Here is an 18,194-nt window from a genome sequence, read left to right on the forward strand (position 1 = left end):
ACAACATTGTGGCCCTACTTTAGAGAAAGCATGTTCCCCATTTCCAGAAGTCCACAGAGCTGTGGGACGCCTTACTCATCGCCAAGTTCTTCATTCGCCGCTGCCTTTTCCAAGGTGGTCTCCACTTGAAGTCCTGTCAACTCCTCCGTGATCCACAGTGAACCCTACTGAAGGCATCACTTTCACCAAAATAAAGTGCAAACTGACCTGAAGTTTTATCACCAGGTGACAACTGACCGGATGCTGCTGGAGGCCCAGGTTGCTTCAGGGAACCTGTGGGCGATCCCTATAACAGAACACAAGCAAAACGTTTATGCCAAACCACTAGCCACCCTTTGGAATAAAAGAACATGTAAAATGATAATGTAAAATAAGCAAGCATAACCACTTTTATTTTGATTAAAAACATTTCAATTTCAGTCAATGGAGGATGAAAATAGTCGCAATGTGTGAGGGCCATGGCCACAGCGCTGCGGCTGCTGGGCAGCGGCGATTTTCTCAGTGCCAGCACAGGGCTGGCAGAGTAGAGGCACCGGGACACTTGGTAGATGAGTGGCAGGGCAGGAATGAAATGGGTTCCTGCTCTCAATACACTTACAATAAAACTAAAGCGCAAAGCCATCGGCCTCACCCACTGCCACGCAACGTCCCTGGGCTCTTACTGTCGTGACTCACACCTCACATGTCCTTCATGCTGAACACGGGAACCTCCAAGAGAATGACCACATGCCAAATGCTTAAATGCCATTGTAAGTCATGGCAAACTAAGGGACAGAGAATCACGTTTGAGAACTCACTCCCTACAGGCAAGTTCTGATGTTCAATCTAAAACCACTCAGAAGACACATGAGCAGCCGAGACGCCAGGTTTTCTGAGTGAGCCTGAGAGAGAGCTTTGGTTGCCTTCCGGTGTTCTCTGCTTTTCTTCTGGATTGTCTACCAGTTTACGATATAGCCTATTTTTGTAAGAGACAGTGTGTGTCAGGCAAAAGCCTTACAGCAGACATGACAAAGCGAGCAGGTGTGCAGCCTCAGTCAACAGGAGAAAGCACACCGGGACCACCGGGACACCCCCCTCCCCCGCCCCAGCGGCACAGACGCTGCAAGGGCAGGGACGCGGCTGCCGCCGGGGAGGCGGAGCCCCGCACCCCAGCCTGGCCACACCACTCACACTTGTGGGAGCCTGTACTGGTCACCTGAGCCTCAGATCCTTCACTAGTGACACACGTCTAAACACCCGTCCTGCCTGCTGCTAACGGCTGTTCATGGGTTAACAGCGACGATGGCTAAACGAGAGTAACAACTGCAAACCCAAACACCTCGCACAGACCTCAGGCAGCAGACAAGGGACCCACGGTTGCCAGATGGAGGCAGTCTGATGGCTACGAAGACAGTGTTGGGTCCTACATCTGACTCTGTCAAGATTGGCATAAGTTGCGGGGAAAGAGCCACAGTTCTTTTTTAGACTTACTATCCATTTAAACAAAGTCAGTACTTAAACAGTACTGTTTTCAGTTAAAAAGACAAAGACAAAGACAAAGACAGTGCACATCGATAAAGCCAAAGTCACTAAGTTAGTTACCTGCTTAGGCTGGTTGGCAGTCATTGTGGTCAACCCTGTGTGAGTCGCTCTGGTTGCAGAGGACAGCCCTGGGGAACTGGAAACACAAAAGATACACTCAAGGCATGCCTGGGTGGAAACGCACATTCCCCCTGGAGACAACTCTGGATAGCAAATGACAGCAGTCTGGACCAGGATGTCGCTATCTGGGCCCCTAGGCAAACGTATCTGATCTTTTTCTGATTAACAAATTTTCTAAATGAAATTTGGTCTCTGGAATTAAAGTTAAAGCCGTGACTTAAAAAACTTCACAGCCCCCGACCATGTTAGGGGATCCTGATTCTCTTTTCCAAGTCTGAGCAAATGCCCACAGGACCTACAGAACACGTCAGATCTGCTGCCACACAGTAGAGATCTGGTTGTATTTTTCAGAACCCATCACCAATCCCCGCAACCCAACTCGGGGAGGATAAGTATTTTTCCATCAAAAAATTAGCTTAGAGAAAGAAAGACAAAATTAAGCCCATGCCTCATGGAAGAAAATCACCCAAAATTTAATAATTTTACATGCACCTCAAGATCCTCTGCTGGAATAACCAAAGAACCTCCCCAAATAAACTCTATCAGACTGTGAGAGGGTTATATTTAACAAAAACAAAATCCCCCTGCTTTTTGTTCCGAAGGCAGAAACTACACATGTGCATCTCTCTGCAGAAACGCAACCTTGCCTCCGGCAGACACAAAGGCAGAGCACCTTCCACTCCCTGACTCAGCCTCCAGCAGAGAAAAAGAATGTGTGAGTGAGTTCCTTGGGCAGTCACAGGAGGCTTGGGGAGAGAGGGTTTGAGCTGTTGAGAGTCACAAGGGAAATGAAAATCTTTTCTGCTTTCTCCAAGACAAACAAAAATGAAGCTAGAAATAAAAGAAGTAGTGTGTTCAATTTTATAACATTTTTTACACCCAAAGTTTAGTTATGACATGACTGTAAATTAAATCGTGCATGAAGTAGACTGAGTATACATTATTGCTCTATTTACCTGTGATAATGTGGTAAATCTCTTAGGTATGCTAATTCCCCAGACACACAAAATTGGGACTCACAGTACCCGCACACCGGGCCACGTGACAGCCCTGCAGAGAGACGCTGTGCAGTGCGTCTCAGGTAACACACCAAGCGACTAACTGGGCCCCACCACGATCCAAGAGAGCAAACAAAAAAGTCTACTACTACAGAAACACGTTCAAAGATGTAGCACTGAAAAAGGAAAATCAGCAGCTAGCAACAGCCAAGAGAAGATGGAAAAGTCACAATTTGGAATTACTGCATTTTGGATGACTACATGCTACTTTGCAGCAAAATCCATCTGACATGCTCTATTCTACAACTGTGAACAAAACCAAAAGGCCCCTAAACAGAGAGTGGCACTGAGCAGTCCCAAGAGGCATTCATTACTGCTGGCGACAGCAGTAATTCACACAGCAGTGGGTGACCAGGGACATCTGCACTCTGCTTTAGAAATGAGGGACAAAGTGACACGGGTCATGAAGAGCGTAAAATTAGGTTCTTGGAGAAAAACAATTCTAACAGAATCTAAGTTCACTGATTCTCTGGGACCCAGACGACGCCGAGAGAAGATAATCAACAACCGTGGTGAAAACATGAAATGTTGTAAACATGACAAGGTCACGACGAGCCTGTTGCACGTGAGCCCTGAGCAGAGAAGAGCTCCCTCTGCCTCTGCCACCTCCCTGCAGCCACGGGCGGTCACGCGCACGAGCTCCAGGGAGCGTGAGCCCCGCGGTCACAACGCACACTGTTAAGATGGTGAACATTAAAAGGTCGGTGAAGCCTTTTCTTAGTGATCCATTAAACCTGAATGAAGGTTAATAAGGCAAATATTCATACTGCAGATGTCACTACTGAGCCGCCCAAGCTACCTGTTCTCGTCCCCATGTCAACATTTTAAAGAGCTTAAAAAAACAAGGGGTTTGATTATGCTTTATTTTGGTGACTCTTAATCATTGCCACAAGTGTCATTTCATTTATTCATATATGCAGAATAAACCTAAACCGTGGAAGCACTTAAGTTAACTATTTAATAAACAATTTTTTGGACAACAACTGAAAGATGAGGCGAGTACGAAGAAAGGCCAACTTGTCAAGAACAACTGAAGGGACAAATCAACGAGGACAGGAAAAGGAAAATAATAGAGGATACTGAGCCCTAAGCTACCCATTCATTTCCCAGAGTTTTTCTGTCCATCGTGGAGACTCTAACGGTCAAGTGTTGCCCTTACAGGTAAACTGCATCTGAAGGGCAAGTGCTGTCCAAGGTGTCATCCCAGCACCCGCTGAGTCAAATGGCCATCCCTGCGTGAAATCCAGTCACCAAATGACTTAAAAGTTATGAGCTGAACCTGCCTTAGAGCTTGGAGAAGGCCTATTGCAAATGTGAAAATAGAATCATTAGGAGTTTTTAATGTCACAGAAAGATGATATCAACTAAGGTTCATGATTAAGCTGAGAAAGGAGGTTACTGAGCAGCATGTATCGAAATTTTATTTAAAAAATGAATTTTCATAGAATAAAGATGTATAAACATGTAAATGGTAACTGAGCATCTGTGGTGGGAATAAAGGTGACTTATTCTGTTCTTCTAAACGATCTGTTTTTTTTTTTTTTTAAAAGATTTATTTATTTATTATTATTTATACAAGCACTGGAACAGTCAGAAGCGCGGGAGGGTGAGAGAACTCACCAGAGCCAGAGTGGGGAGCAGAGCAGGCAGAAGGACCGAAGTACACTGCTGAGGGAGCAGCGGGCGGCAGGAGAGGTCTGCACGCCATGTGGGACCCTCCTTCGGTGGCTGGGGAGCAGCCAGGGATCGAACCGGTGCTGCAGAGGCTGCTGCGGGCAGCTTCATAACCCAGCGCTCAACCACTGCGCCACCGGTAAACGATCTGTTTTTTACAAAGTCTACAATGAACGTTTGTAAAAAGAAAAAAAGGAGGAGGTGAACATTTTTAAAGTTCTAGTCTTGACTCTAGCTATTTTTTTAAAGTAGAATAACATCTAAGTGAAAGAAAAAAAATGTTAACTTAGACTTCTTTACTCAGGGAAAATCTCTTTCAAAGGTGAAATAAAGACTTGGCAGGCACACAAAAGCTGACAGAATTCAGATCTACAACTCAAGAAATGTTAAAGGAGGTCCTTCAGGAAGAAAGAAAATCATACCAGATGGACTAAATGAAGAAACCAAGATAATTAACAATTTGTAGCAACATACCATAGAGTTTACTACATAAGTAGAGGTGAAATGTGTATCTGGGGTGGGGAGGGAAGAAATTGAATAACACTGTTACAAGACACTGTTACAAGATTCTTACACTGTAAACTCTAACTCGATTACTTAACAGTTACAGCTAATTAATCAACAAAACAGAATAATAAAAAGAACCCAAAATAAGGTAGAAAAAGAGAAAAATGGAACAAAAGAATAGGAAAAAATCAGCAATATGGTAGACTAAAATCCAAACGTTAAAAATCACATTAAATGTAAATAACCTAAGGGCCTCCCCTGGTGGTGCAGCGGTTGAGCGCAGGGCTGCGGAGCTGCCCACAGCCTCTGCAGTGCCGGTTCTATTCCCGGCCACTGGCGAGGGTCCCACATGGCACGCAGACCTCTCCTGCTGCGCCCGCTGCTCCCCTCAGCAGTGTATTTCATCAGTTTGCCTGTTCTGTTCCCTGCTCTGTCTCTGGTGAATCCCCTCACCCTCCCATGCTTCTGACTGTACCCAGTGCTCGTATAAATAAATAAATAAATAAATAAATAAATAAGTAAGTAAGTAAATCTTAAAAAAAAAAAAAAAGTAAATAACCTAAGCACGCCAATTAAAATAACGCCTTGTCAGTTTGGATTAAAAAAGCAAAGACCCAACTACCTATTGCCCGCAAGAAGTCTATTTTAAACATAGAGACTCGAAATAAGTGCAAAGTGAGAGTGGGAAAACCCCACCCTACAACGCTGGTGCTAAACCAAGCATGCAGGAGTGGCTACACTGATGTCAGGGAAATAGGTCTCAGAGCAATTCCCCTGACCGGGGGACAAAGCGGGCCCCTCTCTATAATGCTAGCTGGGTCATTTCATGAAAATAACAATCCTAAACACTTCTGCAACTAATAACACAATACCAAAACACAGGAAGCAGAAAACTGATAGAACTACAAGGAAGATAAACAAATTCACAACTCTAGCGGAAAGCACTAACACGATTCTCAATCACTGGGAAAACCAGCAGACACAAGTCATCAGGAACACAAAGGCTCGGGGCGCACAGGGTGAGCAGGAGCAGTTACAGTGTCAAGCTGGAGGCTACGGGGCACTGGGAATGGAGTGACCAGCTGCGGGGCCCGACCACTGGGTAAAAGCGAAGCTCCAGCACATGAGGATGATAAGGCAAAAGAAGCCACAGAAAGACTTCCTGAAAACTTTCTACCATGGAAGGTTGGCGCTGAGAGCACGGGACTTGACACTAGGCAGCAGATCTTGCCTAAAAAGCAGTGGACAAAAGGCGAGGAGGACCAGCTCTACCTTGGATCTTACCTGGAGGAGGTTATTCGAGAAAAAGAGAAAACAGCACAGGCAAAAAACAATCCCATAGTGGAAATCTGTGGATGCAGCTGCCCTCAAAGTACTTTCATGAAGTTGGTTAAGCCTGAAATGTACAATCCAGAACTCATCTGGGCTGTGTACATACTACTTTAAGTATCTATTGTAACTATTGGGGAAGAAAAGAATACAGATGGCCTGAACAAGACCATCAGCTGCCTTACTTGACTTCTACGGGACTCTAAGCAACGAGAGCAGAATACGAGTTCTTCTGACGTGCACAAGGAACTTTACCAGGGCACTATATTCTAGGTCCGAGGCTGGCAGCTACGGGCCCGGGCAACTGCCTGCTCCAGTGAGCAGCCGCGTGGCGACGAGGCCCTGCCTCTCAGCCCCCACTGCCCACGACCGCATTCAGGCCACACAGCAGAGGCAAGGCAGAGACAAATAGGTCTGTGAGCCTAAAATATTTGTTTACTATTTGCTGATCCCGCCCCATAAAGTCTCAATAAATCTAAAGAATTCAAGGTGTACAAAGCACTTCTCCAATCACAATGGGGTGAAATAAAAAAATCAGTGACACGATGGCATCTAGAAAATGTCAAATTACTTTGAAATAACACACTTTTAAATAACCCACAGGTAGATAATGAAACCAAAGAATAATTTTAAAGTATTTTGAACTGAATGAAAATACAATTTATTGAAAATCTGTATGATGCAGTCAAAGCATTTCCTAGGGAGATTTATAATACCAAATGCCCGTGTTAGAAAAGATGGCAAATCAACGATATTAGCTTCCACCCTAAGGTAGAAAGAGTAAACAAAACCCAAAGCAAAGGGAAAAATGAAATAAAGATCAAGGGGAAAAAGAACAGAAAAATAAGCCACAAAATCAAAAGCTGGTTCTTTGAAGAATAAAACTCTAGCCAGACTGAGCAGGAAAAAGAGGACAAAAATTACCATTAACAAAAGCAAGTGAATCAATGCAAGTTCTACACACATTTTTTTTTTTCCAATTTTTTTTTTTTTTTAAAGATTTACTTATTTTTATACAAGAGCTGGGGTATGGGTCCAAGGTGAGGAGGGTGAGAGGATTCACCAGAGACAGTGGGGAGCAGAACAGGCAGATGGACCGAGAAAGCATTGCTGAGGGGAGCAGCGGGCGCGACAGGAGAGGTCTGCCACGCCATGTGGGAATCTCCCTGGCCGGCTGGGAATCGAATCCACGCTACAGAGGCTGCGCACAGCTTCAAAGCGCTGTGCTCAACCCATGCGCCACCAGGGAAGCCCTCTACGAACACATTTAAAGGATAACAGCAGGGGCTACTCTCAAACTCCATGTATGATATAAGTAGATTAAAAAGACACCCTACTGAATGGGAGAAAATATTTAAACACTGACAAGAAGTTATCTAAGATATATAAACAACCAAACAATTTAACAATAAAAAAACACAAGCAACCCGATACATCCGATACATGGGCAGCACATACCAACTGATAATTCACCAAAGAGGATACTCAGGAGCCCAGCAGATTCCAGACCTGAATCTGTTCTGAAACAAGAATCGGCTGCATCTAGCTAAACATACACGACTATTTGTGTTTATCAAAGATGACAAAATTTTACACACACACAAAAGATGGGTTTCATTGCATGTAAATTATGCCTCAATAAATAAAAAAAAAACTGCCAAAGTTAAAAAAACAACAGAAAAATCAACAGATTAGGTTACTTAACTGCTTAAGAATATCGACTGGCTGGGCACTTGGGTCCTGGTGGTGCCTGGCTGGACATCACACACCTCATGCGCCCTGGGCCTGCTCCCGAGGTCTCCTTGTCACTCCAGCCACCAAGACCCACCTGCACCTCTCTGAAACCTGCTTGACACACTCCACCAAAGGTCCACCATGGCTCTTCCTTCCTTAGGATACAGGCAACCTGCATTCTGACCTTTTTGTTGTTAACGTCAAGTGTCAAGTCACTGAAAAGCAGGCCATTAACTGAGTCAGGGAAATCCAGTTTAATGGTGAAAGAAACAGGATTTGGTATTTCTGAGCTATTTTAGCCACTAAGTGTGTGTAGGAGGCGCCCCCTGACGCATATTTAAAATTGCAAACCAGACAATAGTCCTGACACAATTCCCCCACTTAAATTTTCTCCGCCGCACCATCACCATCTTAAGTGCTACATATTCTACCTATTTATGTCACTGATGGTCTCTCCATGACCAGGAAGGAGATTCTCTAGGTCTGTTTTGCTAACGGCTGCACCCCTGCACCAACAGCGGCGTGGGCACTGTCAGCAAGATGCTGCTCAGTTAGTACGGAATCAGCGGTGCGGTGACCATCACAGCTGGAGAGGGACGGGCGCGGCTATGAGGGCCAGCACTGGCTGCCATGGAGGCCAGTCCCGAGGTCACCTACCAGCTTCTCAGTTAGGTCTGCTCCTAAGTGGCAGCTGGCTGATGTACATGAACTGATCTGAACTCCTTAGCCTGCTACCAGGACCAGTCAGGGCAAGGTTGCTTCTCTTCCCTATTATGGAAAAGCATGACATATGCAAAATGGAAGAGGAAGGAAATAAAACTTCAGGGACAGGGTGTTATGTCATCACTTCCTGTGGCAATTGGCAATGCCTGTGGAACAAATGGATCGATTCGTGCTGCTGCCCATGAAGACAAGATGCACTTTGAATCAGGATCAACCTTGAAAAAATTCCTAGAGGAGATTGTGTCTGTGAGCCCTGAGGACAAGCGGAGCCCTGGAGAAGCAGCACGCTCTTCAATGACTCCAGAGACAGAGCCCATGACAGTGGCCTGGGGCGCCCATGCAGATGAGACCGCTGAGCTTCCTTCTGTTGCCTGAGTTCAGGAAGAAGGACTTCTTGATAAAGAACCATCTTCTGATGGATGGACACCACCTCCACACAACCGCAGGGAAGCTAGCGAGGAACTTTACTAAAGGAGGCCACAGAAGCCTGCAGGCAGTTTAGAGAACATGATCCTGATACATTAAAATTTAATACAACTGATCTCTCTGCAGCGGCTTGTTGTTAATGGAAACACCAAGCACTGTATTATTGGCAACAAAAATTAAACTTCTGTTGCCGAGTACAAAAAAACCCAAAAAGCTCACTAAGTACTGGTTGAAAGGATGAATGAATGCGTGCATGCACACCAACATTCCCCGAAGCAATGATGGTCTGGTGTGTTTTGTAAACAAACCAACTGGAAATCCCACCTCATCTGGAAATCAAGCTAGTGCCTACCCTCCCTTGATGACCAGGTAGGTCTCAGCCACACAGGCCTTCCCTTCACTTCACCTCAAATGTGCTCTGCCTTGCCCAGGCCTGGCTTCCACACATTGTGCACCCCAGTCCCAAACCTTAGCCGGCAATTTCTAGTCATCGTTCAACCTTCAGCTGAAACCCCCGTTCCTGACCCACCTCCTCCTTAGCCCCAGACTTGATCAGTCAACCTCATAGAGCGCGTCCTCTGTATTTCCTCCTGAAGCTTAACTACGATGTAACCAAGCAGCTGCTCACGTCATGATAAGCTTGGCAGATGTCCTCCATAAGGGCAGGGATGAGGCCTCCCCGGTGGCACAGCGGGTTGAGCACAGCACTATGAAGCTGTCTGCAGCTTCTGAGCATGGGTTTGATTTCCGGCCAGCCAGGGAGATACCCACATGGCGTGGCAGACCTCTCCTGTCATGCCCGCTGCTCCCCTCAGCAGTGCTTTCGGTCTGGCTGTTCTGCTCCCCGCTCTGTCTCTGGTGAATTCTCTCACCATCCCGTGCCTCTGCCCTGTACCCAAATTCTTGTATAAATAAATAAATCTTGAAAAAAAAAAAAAAAAAAAAGAAGAGAGGGGATGAAGGGAGTCGGATACTCTCCAGCGTAGCCCTAACACTTGAGGCGGGGTTCGCAGCAGCGGCCCTGGGAGCTGGGTGGTTGAGAGCTGCACTGCGCGGGAAGTGCCCCAGTAAGGGCTGCTCCTGATAAACCCCCTCCTCAGAACAGGACACTTACTTAATACAATGGGTGAAACCAACGAACAGAAGGTGCGAACAGCCGAAATATGTAAGCTGACCCAGTGATAAATCTGTTGGATGCCACTCGGAAAAATAACGCAGAACAAAAGAAAGTACACTCAGGAAACTACTGCTAACAGAAGCTGAGAGCAAGCCGTTTCGTAAAGAACATACTCCCCTCTCAATTTTTCTACTGGGGGCGAGGGAAGATGGCAGACACCAATTTCCATTTGTCAATGACGCTTAGAGTTTCCCTATTACTCAATAAATGATGGTTAAAAAGTAATGAAGCGGGCCTCCCCGGTGGCGCAGCGGTTGAGCGCTGGGTTGCAAAGCTGCCCGCAGCCTCTGCGGCGCCGGTTCGATCCCCGGCTGCTCCCCGGCCACCGCAGGAGGGTCCCACATGGCGCGCAGACCTCTCCTGCCGCCCGCTGCTCCCCTCAGCAGTGTACTTCGGTCCTTCTGCCTGCTCTGCTCCCCGCTCTGGCTCTGGTGAATTCTCTCACCCTCCCATACTTCTGACTGTACCCAGTGCTCGTATAAATAAATAAATTAAATAAATCTTAAAAAAAAAAAAAAAAAGTAATGAAGCTCCAGGCACCGTGCTGGGCAAGCAAGTCATGTAACTGCAGCACGGTCTAATTCTGTGGAGACAGGAGGAAAGTGTCTTTGAGATTCCTCTCTCTTATGTCCATTTCCCTTCAGTCGGAAGAAAAGCAGGTGCAGACTTGCCCCCTGACGAGGTGCTGTCAGAGACCAGCAGATGGACCCATCGGGGAGCAAGGCTGAGAAAGGGCACCGGGCCATCTCCAAGGGGTGCTCTTGCACAGCGTTCATTCCCAAAGGAGCTCAGAAACACTAGCCTGCATTTCCTTCACCATTACACCAGGGGTTCCTGTCTTAGGCGACATCCCGCCTTTCAGTGGCTTCTCTTTGCCTTCCTTACGCTAGGAATCTGACCACGAGTCTGACTCTAAAACCACAGAGCCTTTTCCTTTGAAACACTTACAACCACTTGACAAATGCCATCTTGGTCTAAACAGCACAGCAAAGCTTCAAGGTCACTACGAGAGAGAGGCAAAGGCTTTTTTTGGTTGCAGGGGAGTGGTAGCATGGCCCTGAGATAACCAAAACCATACCTGGAACAGGCAGCGTTGATAAAAGGATCAATGCAGAAAAAAAGAGAAGGGCAGCAGAGTGCTGAAGGCAGGCCGCTAGGAAAAGCCAAAGCAGACAGCGGGCAGACCAGTCCTGGGGGTAGCAGCATGGGCATGATGCAGGAAACCACGGGCCTGCGGCTGCACTGCCAGCTGTGGACGGATCATGGGCTCCAGACACTAACATCCTGAATGACACTGATCCTCACCTTCCCTACATGCATTCCTGCTGAGGAATGTCCCTCAGCTCTTCCCCAGGTTACCAGGGAGGCTGGGCTGGACTAGCGTGAGCTTGGAACCAAGTACACTGAGTGACAGGGCCCGGGAATGGTCTGTCTATAAAGTGTGCAGCCCAGGGTGGGAAGGGGTCAGCGCCTTGAATTCTACACAGATTCAGACTAAAGGAAAGTGAGCTCTGGCAGGAATGACCCCGCTGGCCAATCCAGCGGGGAGAGAAGCTGGAAGTCTCCAAACAGAACTGCTGCCTTTTCAAAGGTTGCCTTTTCACATGAAAGGCAAAAGACTTGAAAGAAGAGAAATGCCTAAAGGAAAGAAGTGAGGCCTCCCCACTATGAGACTGTCAAGCTCAAGGTCATCACTGCATTTTCCCAATCAGTCGTCTGCCTTAGAGCAAAACATCAACTCTGGAACCCTGAGAGTTCCAGAGTATTAAAAAAGAAGACGAAAAAGATTCTGCCTGACGTAACAGCCTTCGTGTCTACTGCACAGAGACCAGCAGATGGCCAGTGCAGGGCAGGTCACCAAGACAGGCTCAGAGGCGGCTAAGGCAGCTGTTACTGGCAAGCTAAGGACGAAGATCCTCCAAGAGCCCAACGTGCTCCCCAAATTAGTTATCCACTGCTCTTAAAAACCTCAGGTTAAGGAGGCTCTACAGGGGGTGACCCGGGCCGGCAGCCCTGCTGCTCCCGCAGGCAGTTCATTGCTGTTCCAGGAAGATTCAGACAAACACGCGGAGGAGTAACATACCCCATGGCTGCAGAGGAGGTGGTCTGCTTATCCTTACATTCCTGCATGTTTAGCAATTCAGAGGCAGGCTTCCAAGATGAGTTAAAGTTGGAAGTACTCGTAGCTATATGAATAGGGGAGAGAGAGACACATATTAACTGCAGTAGGATCAAAGACCCAGACATATACAAGCGAATAATCGGGGCCCACGCTCCAGCAGAATGCGGCCTTATGTAATGGAATCTCCTCAGTGAGTCTGCAGCGCTGTGCTCCCCGGGGCTCCTGGCCTCCTCTGCTAGTAAAGATTGTGGAGTCAAGCTCTGTGCCATTTAATCATATGTACCAGTGGAGGGAAAAAGAATGTCCCGGCCAGCTTTTGTGGAGCAGAGCTGAGATAGCAGCTACTTGCTTGGCACGTCTTGGAAAGAGCAAAGAGAGAGGTGGGCGAACAGACAGGCGGGGGAGTCCTTCCGTCCCCCTGCCCCCCCTCCAGTCAACCACTCCTTTGCAAGGGCTTTTAAGGGTCAGAGTCCGTGGTGGGTGTTGAGAACACAAAGGTGTCTACGGTACTATCTCTTCTCTAGCGGCGAGCAGGCCTGGTAAGATGGACACAAAGAAAACGGTGCTGGGATGAGAGCGGGGAAGAGGCCGAGCGGTCCTGAAGGGAGGAATGGCAAGAGGGACCGGTTCCTCGCCGCCCTATCTTGGGCGTGTCTGCTTTCACGCCGCTGTCTGGTGCTCTGTAACTGAGAACTGTGACCCAGAAGACTAGCTGACACGAGCAACAAACTAAGGCCTGAGCCAAGCTCTCAGGTCTCTCGTCTCTGACAGAGACTGCGACCCAGGTAGGGGCGGGTCTGGGCAGCTGCTTTCTTCCCTCCCTCAGAGCCGCCTCCAGCGACGCTTCGCTACCACCGCACATATCTAATCTTTCACATTCAAAGGTGCATACACCTTAGAAATTTTTGCTTCCAAAATGAGAATGGCAGTCACGCCACCTCCTGCTGAGAGTGGAATAATCCTAAGTGCTGGCAGATTTTAAGTTTATAAATAATGGAGTCTCTCAGCTTGATTTCAGACCTATTCAGCATAATGCCAAGATTCTGCTTGGTCCACGTACTATTGAAAGAAAACATCACAGAATTCTTTCCTTTTCCCCAGAAGGTTCAAAGGTACCTGAAAAAGTCACCTTGTTTATGCCGTTTCATATCTATTTCAGATGCCTTACAAAGGGTTTTAATATTTGAATTTTTCTTAGAAACCTTTACTGTTGAATAATGGTAATTCTTTTTTATGTACATCAAACCACCACGCCTTTTTAGTCTTCCAAAAAAAAAAAAAAAGTCTAACCTGATATGTGTTCTAAGCAGTGATGAAACTAAAAAAATAACCATATTCAGTCCAAACAAGAATATCTGATTCACAGCAGTTTCTTAACCTGGGCACTGTTGCCACGTTGCGGATGAGGAATCCCCTGTTGTGGGGCGCCCTCTGCAACTTCAGTTGTTTGCAGCGCTCCTGGGCGCTACGGTAAATGCCAGCAACACAGCCAACCATTTTTGGGGGGAGGGTCAAACTAACCTTTGGTTGAGAACCACTTGTTTGTACAAATTATAAACTGGTGACAACCGATGTACTTGAGGCCAACTACCTAGAAATGTGCATGTAGAGAATTCTGGACAGCCACAAACCACTGACAAAATGTAAACACTGATGAGCTGGTGGACATCCTCTGCCAAGGCTGAACTGCAGCCTGAGGCACTGTGCGGCCAGGGGGAGGACAAGGGCTGGGGCCCGGCTCGTACCACCTGGCAATGGGCAAACTGTACCACTCTGGGCCCAAACACTGCTAAAAAGCCAACACGCATGTCCAGATCTACCTCCTGGGGTGGCTATCCCCCCCCAAAATGAGATCAAGACAATTTTCACATTAGTGGGGCTCTAACCGCGAAGGTTCATTCATTTGAGGCTTGTCTTGTTTTCTGGCACATCCTGTTTGACAAACAGCAGCAAACCACTGCTGCCTGCCTCCCTTGGAGGGCGCTGTGAGCAGACTTAAGAAATTAAAAATGAAGGGAGCATTGCCAAAAGCAAGGACTAACAGCTTCATCTAAAACCACTGACTTCCCACTTAACTGAATGTGGCAGATCTCAGACTCCTCTTAAACACCAAGGTTTCAGGCCTCGTCTCTGCCTTCTTGGAACTCTCCCCAAGACAGGGAGGGCACTACCACACCAGTTTTCTCTTTGGAAGGCAGCAGTGTCTCCTGGCACCTCCTGTGGGGCCAGGATCAGTGGGCAGCAGTCCCCGCAGGTGTGCGGCCACAGCTCTTACCTGGCACCTGACTGGCCTTCTGCCGTCTCAGTGCCGCTGCACCGGCCGCCTGGGGAGCTGAGATGGGGTGGGAAGGACCAGGGGCGCTGTGTTTCACGGTTTTTGTTGCAAGCATTGTGCTATCAGCCCCCTGAGGAGTGATTTTGCTAGTAGATGTAGATACTGATGGAAAGAGAAAGATTAAGTGAGAGAGTGGGACACAGACAAGTTAAAATGGTACATACTCCATATCAGGTAAGAGAAAATGTTAACACTAAATACCTGTGTTAGCACAGGAAGGCCCAGCACGCAACAGGCTGGCCCCGAGCAACGTGCCTGCCTGCCGCCTCTACAGCTGAAACACTTCACCCAATTGCTTCTTGACACTGAGATGAGCCTGTAACAAGGGCTGAAGCCAAAGGCTACTACAGGTGGTGCCCCCTGGAGGGGGAGAAGCGGGTGAGGATGAATAGCCCCAGAAATATACCCAGACAAAAAAGATGAGTGGGGGTGAGATAGGAAACACAAAGGGCTGCAGAAGCAGGCCCCGGGATCAGTCATTCCATCCGATCTTTGCATCTATATAATAGTGCATTTTCAACACGTACCCAGGGCTGAAGCCAAAGGCTGTTACAGGGTCGCCCCCTGGAGGGGGATGCAGGTGACAAGGACTAGCCCAGCTGAAACACGCCCGGACAAAAAGAATCCGTGGGTGGAGACTCAGATAGGAAATATAAGGGGACTTGCAGGGCAGCCCACAGGATCAGCCATCCCAGCCCCCACCACGCACATCTTCCAGAAGGCTGTGCGGGCCTCCGAAGGACGTGGAGAGGCTTCCAGCAGCCAACTTCAGAGGAGAAAAGTTGAGGCTTTGCAGGTAGCCAAGCGACTAAAACCGTCCCCGGCTTTGCTGCTGTTACAGCCAGCAAAGACCCAGAGCTGGGCACCTCCCTGAGTGGCGTGAGCGTGGCTGCTTGTTGGGCCGTTCGGCTGCTGCAGCTGCTGTTTTGTGCTGCTTGTCTGACTGAGCTGGCACATCTCAGCAGCTCCGCTGAGCATCTCCTGTTGCGTCTTTTGCTGTTGTTGTGAGCTGGATCCCAGACTACTGTCTGGCTGCCAGGGGCTCCAGGCCCCCACTGGCGGTAAGACGCCATATTAGATGTCTCCAGTTTAGGACTTCAAAACATGGACACCACTTGGGGTGAGATAACCGGCCACTTGGGGCCTCAGTGATTCTTTGTTTTCCCCTGTTTGTTAAATAAATTTTATTATTGTTGTTCCCTGAACCTGACTGGTCTTGCAATTGTGTGCACGGATGGAAAACCTAACAGTGACCAGTAAACTCTTTGGGTACTGTCCTTGGCCAGTTTTAGTACCCTTATCGCCCAGTATCAATGTGACTTTCATGCCAACATCTGTCAGCTGCCTGCTCTCCTCTCCAAGAACCTCTCGATTCCAGGACTGGCACCACAGCGAGAGTGCCCTGCCGGAGCCCCAACACCTTGGATAGCAGGTATCAGCACGCAGGTCCCGGCAGTGAGCCAAGTCCCACAAGCTGCATGATAGCTGGTGAGCTTTCAGACAGAACATGGCTACAAGCAGTGGGCTGAAAGAGCCAGAATTTGAAGGGCATGACTGTGAATGTTGCTTGAACAGGAAAATAGCCCTGTCCTTTCACTCCTGAGAAGACCTGTGTAGATAAACAGAAGCTGGTCCAGCAGTGATAGTATGGACCCTGTAGAGTCTCCTCTTCACAATATCCTGCCAGTCGCTTTCCAGGGGAACACCCCTGTTTTGAATCAGTCTTCTGGTTTTCTGGACTATTAGCAGAAAAGTGCTGGACCCAATGACTGACTGGTATGGTAGTATAAAACCCAGTTACAGCTCCCTCATTAGTTACAAACCTAGCAGGTGAAAAGATAACTTTCCATCTGGTTCTTTACTTACGCAAATCTCCCATCACACCAGGAGATTTAGTGAAGATGGAAGATGTGCGAGTCACGGGGGTATGGCGAGGGGCCTGGGTCGCAGCATCGTCGTCTTTATAGGCTGGGCGCGCGTCTTCGTTCTCCAGAGACTGGGAAATGGATGAGGTTGAGCTGACTTCATCCAAGTCTTCGTAGTATCTCTGAGACAGGAAGGCGGACCGAGACAGGCTGGCTACAAAGCCCACGACAAAAGACAATTAGACAATGCCAGGCCAGCCCGAAAGTGAACTGTCACTGTCGACCGAGAAACATCTCATTTGTAAAGTGACGTGACTACTTTTTATTTTACGTGGGAGCGGCGGCCACCAAGTGGGAGCAAAGAGAGCTGGGGCAGGGTCTGTGCTCGAGCAGGGCTGTGGGCAGCTGAGCCGGGGAGCGGGGGAATGTTGTGACTGTCGAAAAAAAAGTAAGACGTGAGAGCCGAAACGAAGCACCAGAGTGAAAGGCAGAAGACCCGGGCCTGCACCAGTTCTCACAGGCAGAGCAGCAAAGTCAGGAGAGTAACAGACATGCTCCTGAGCAGATGAAGTTCTGCCGCTGCCCTCGCTTGCCAGCGATGGCTCCAAGAACAGGCAGGGTGCAACCTGGACGAGCCGCCACGCCCTCCATCCTGAGTGTCGCAGACACGTCCAGATAAATCTAATGAAATTCAGTGACCTTCCCTGGTTACTTTTCCTCCTACAAACCACAGATGCGTAAAGCTTCACCTGTGTTACTTCCCACCATGAGCTCCAGCATGCATGTGACTGCGTGTGTGCCACAAAAGTAAAAATCAAGCACGACAGCAGCCCTTTCCCCTCGAGTTACTGAAAAACACTGCTAGTATTTCCGGATCATTTGTCCTGTGGCACATCACTGCGAGATTTCCTCTCTCATGATGTAACTGCAACATAATAGACTATGACCGAACCAGTGGAACATGCTGGGCTCCTCAACTGGGTGGCCAAGAGCCAAGTGTAGTTATTAAATTCAAATAATGTAAAGACTAGAAAACTTCAACACTTCAGTGGTGCCAGTCATATTTCAAATGCTATTTCAAATAGCCACAGGTGGCTCCCACATTAGCCAGCACACGGAACATCTCTACTACCACAGAAGGTTCCACTGACAGGTACCATGTGGGAGTTTGGATGAAGTAAGGATGCAAGTGGGCCACTTAGGAATTCCATCTGTGGGCACAGCAGCACCAGTGAGCTGCAGCGAACATTTATTGAGAATTTACCTGGAGCCCCGTGCTGCCCTAGGCATCTGTGGACCTCAGCCCACTTAATCCTCACACTTATACCATGAGTTAGAAATTGCTGTATCTCATGCATGGTTGATGCTTAGAAAGGTTTTCTGTGCAGGGCCTCCCTGGTGGCACAAGGGGTTAAGAGACAACCTATGAAGCTGTCCACAGCCGCTGCAGCATGAGTTGGATCCCCGGCCAGGGAGCTACCCACATGGCGCAGCAGACCTCTCCTGAGTCGCCCGCTGTTCCCCTCAGCAGTGTATTTCAGTCAATCTGCCTGTTCTGTTTCCCACTCTGTCTCTGGTGAATCCTCTCATCCCCCACACCTCT

The 18,194-nt window shown here is 48.1% G+C and overlaps 1 protein-coding gene across 2 annotated transcripts in view; it reads right to left on the bottom strand.

Annotated features, from left to right (window-relative positions):
• NUP214 (nucleoporin 214) overlaps positions 1-18,194 on the bottom strand; it is a 90,442-nt gene that overhangs the window by 33,567 nt on the left and 38,681 nt on the right. For both annotated transcript variants that reach the window (XM_037492903.2, XM_037492902.2), the window contains exons 22-26: positions 16,593-16,805; positions 14,667-14,828; positions 12,353-12,455; positions 1,582-1,657; positions 208-286 (exon numbers count right to left, since the gene is read on the bottom strand). In XM_037492903.2, coding sequence (XP_037348800.1) covers positions 208-286; positions 1,582-1,657; positions 12,353-12,455; positions 14,667-14,828; positions 16,593-16,805 — 633 coding nt within the window. The remainder of the gene's footprint in view (positions 1-207; positions 287-1,581; positions 1,658-12,352; positions 12,456-14,666; positions 14,829-16,592; positions 16,806-18,194) is intronic.

The sequence above is a fragment of the Talpa occidentalis genome, unplaced genomic scaffold (assembly GCF_014898055.3).
Source record: "Talpa occidentalis isolate TD23 unplaced genomic scaffold, MPIMG_talOcc4v2.1 talOcc4.7, whole genome shotgun sequence".
NCBI classification, from domain to species: domain Eukaryota; kingdom Metazoa; phylum Chordata; class Mammalia; order Eulipotyphla; family Talpidae; genus Talpa; species Talpa occidentalis.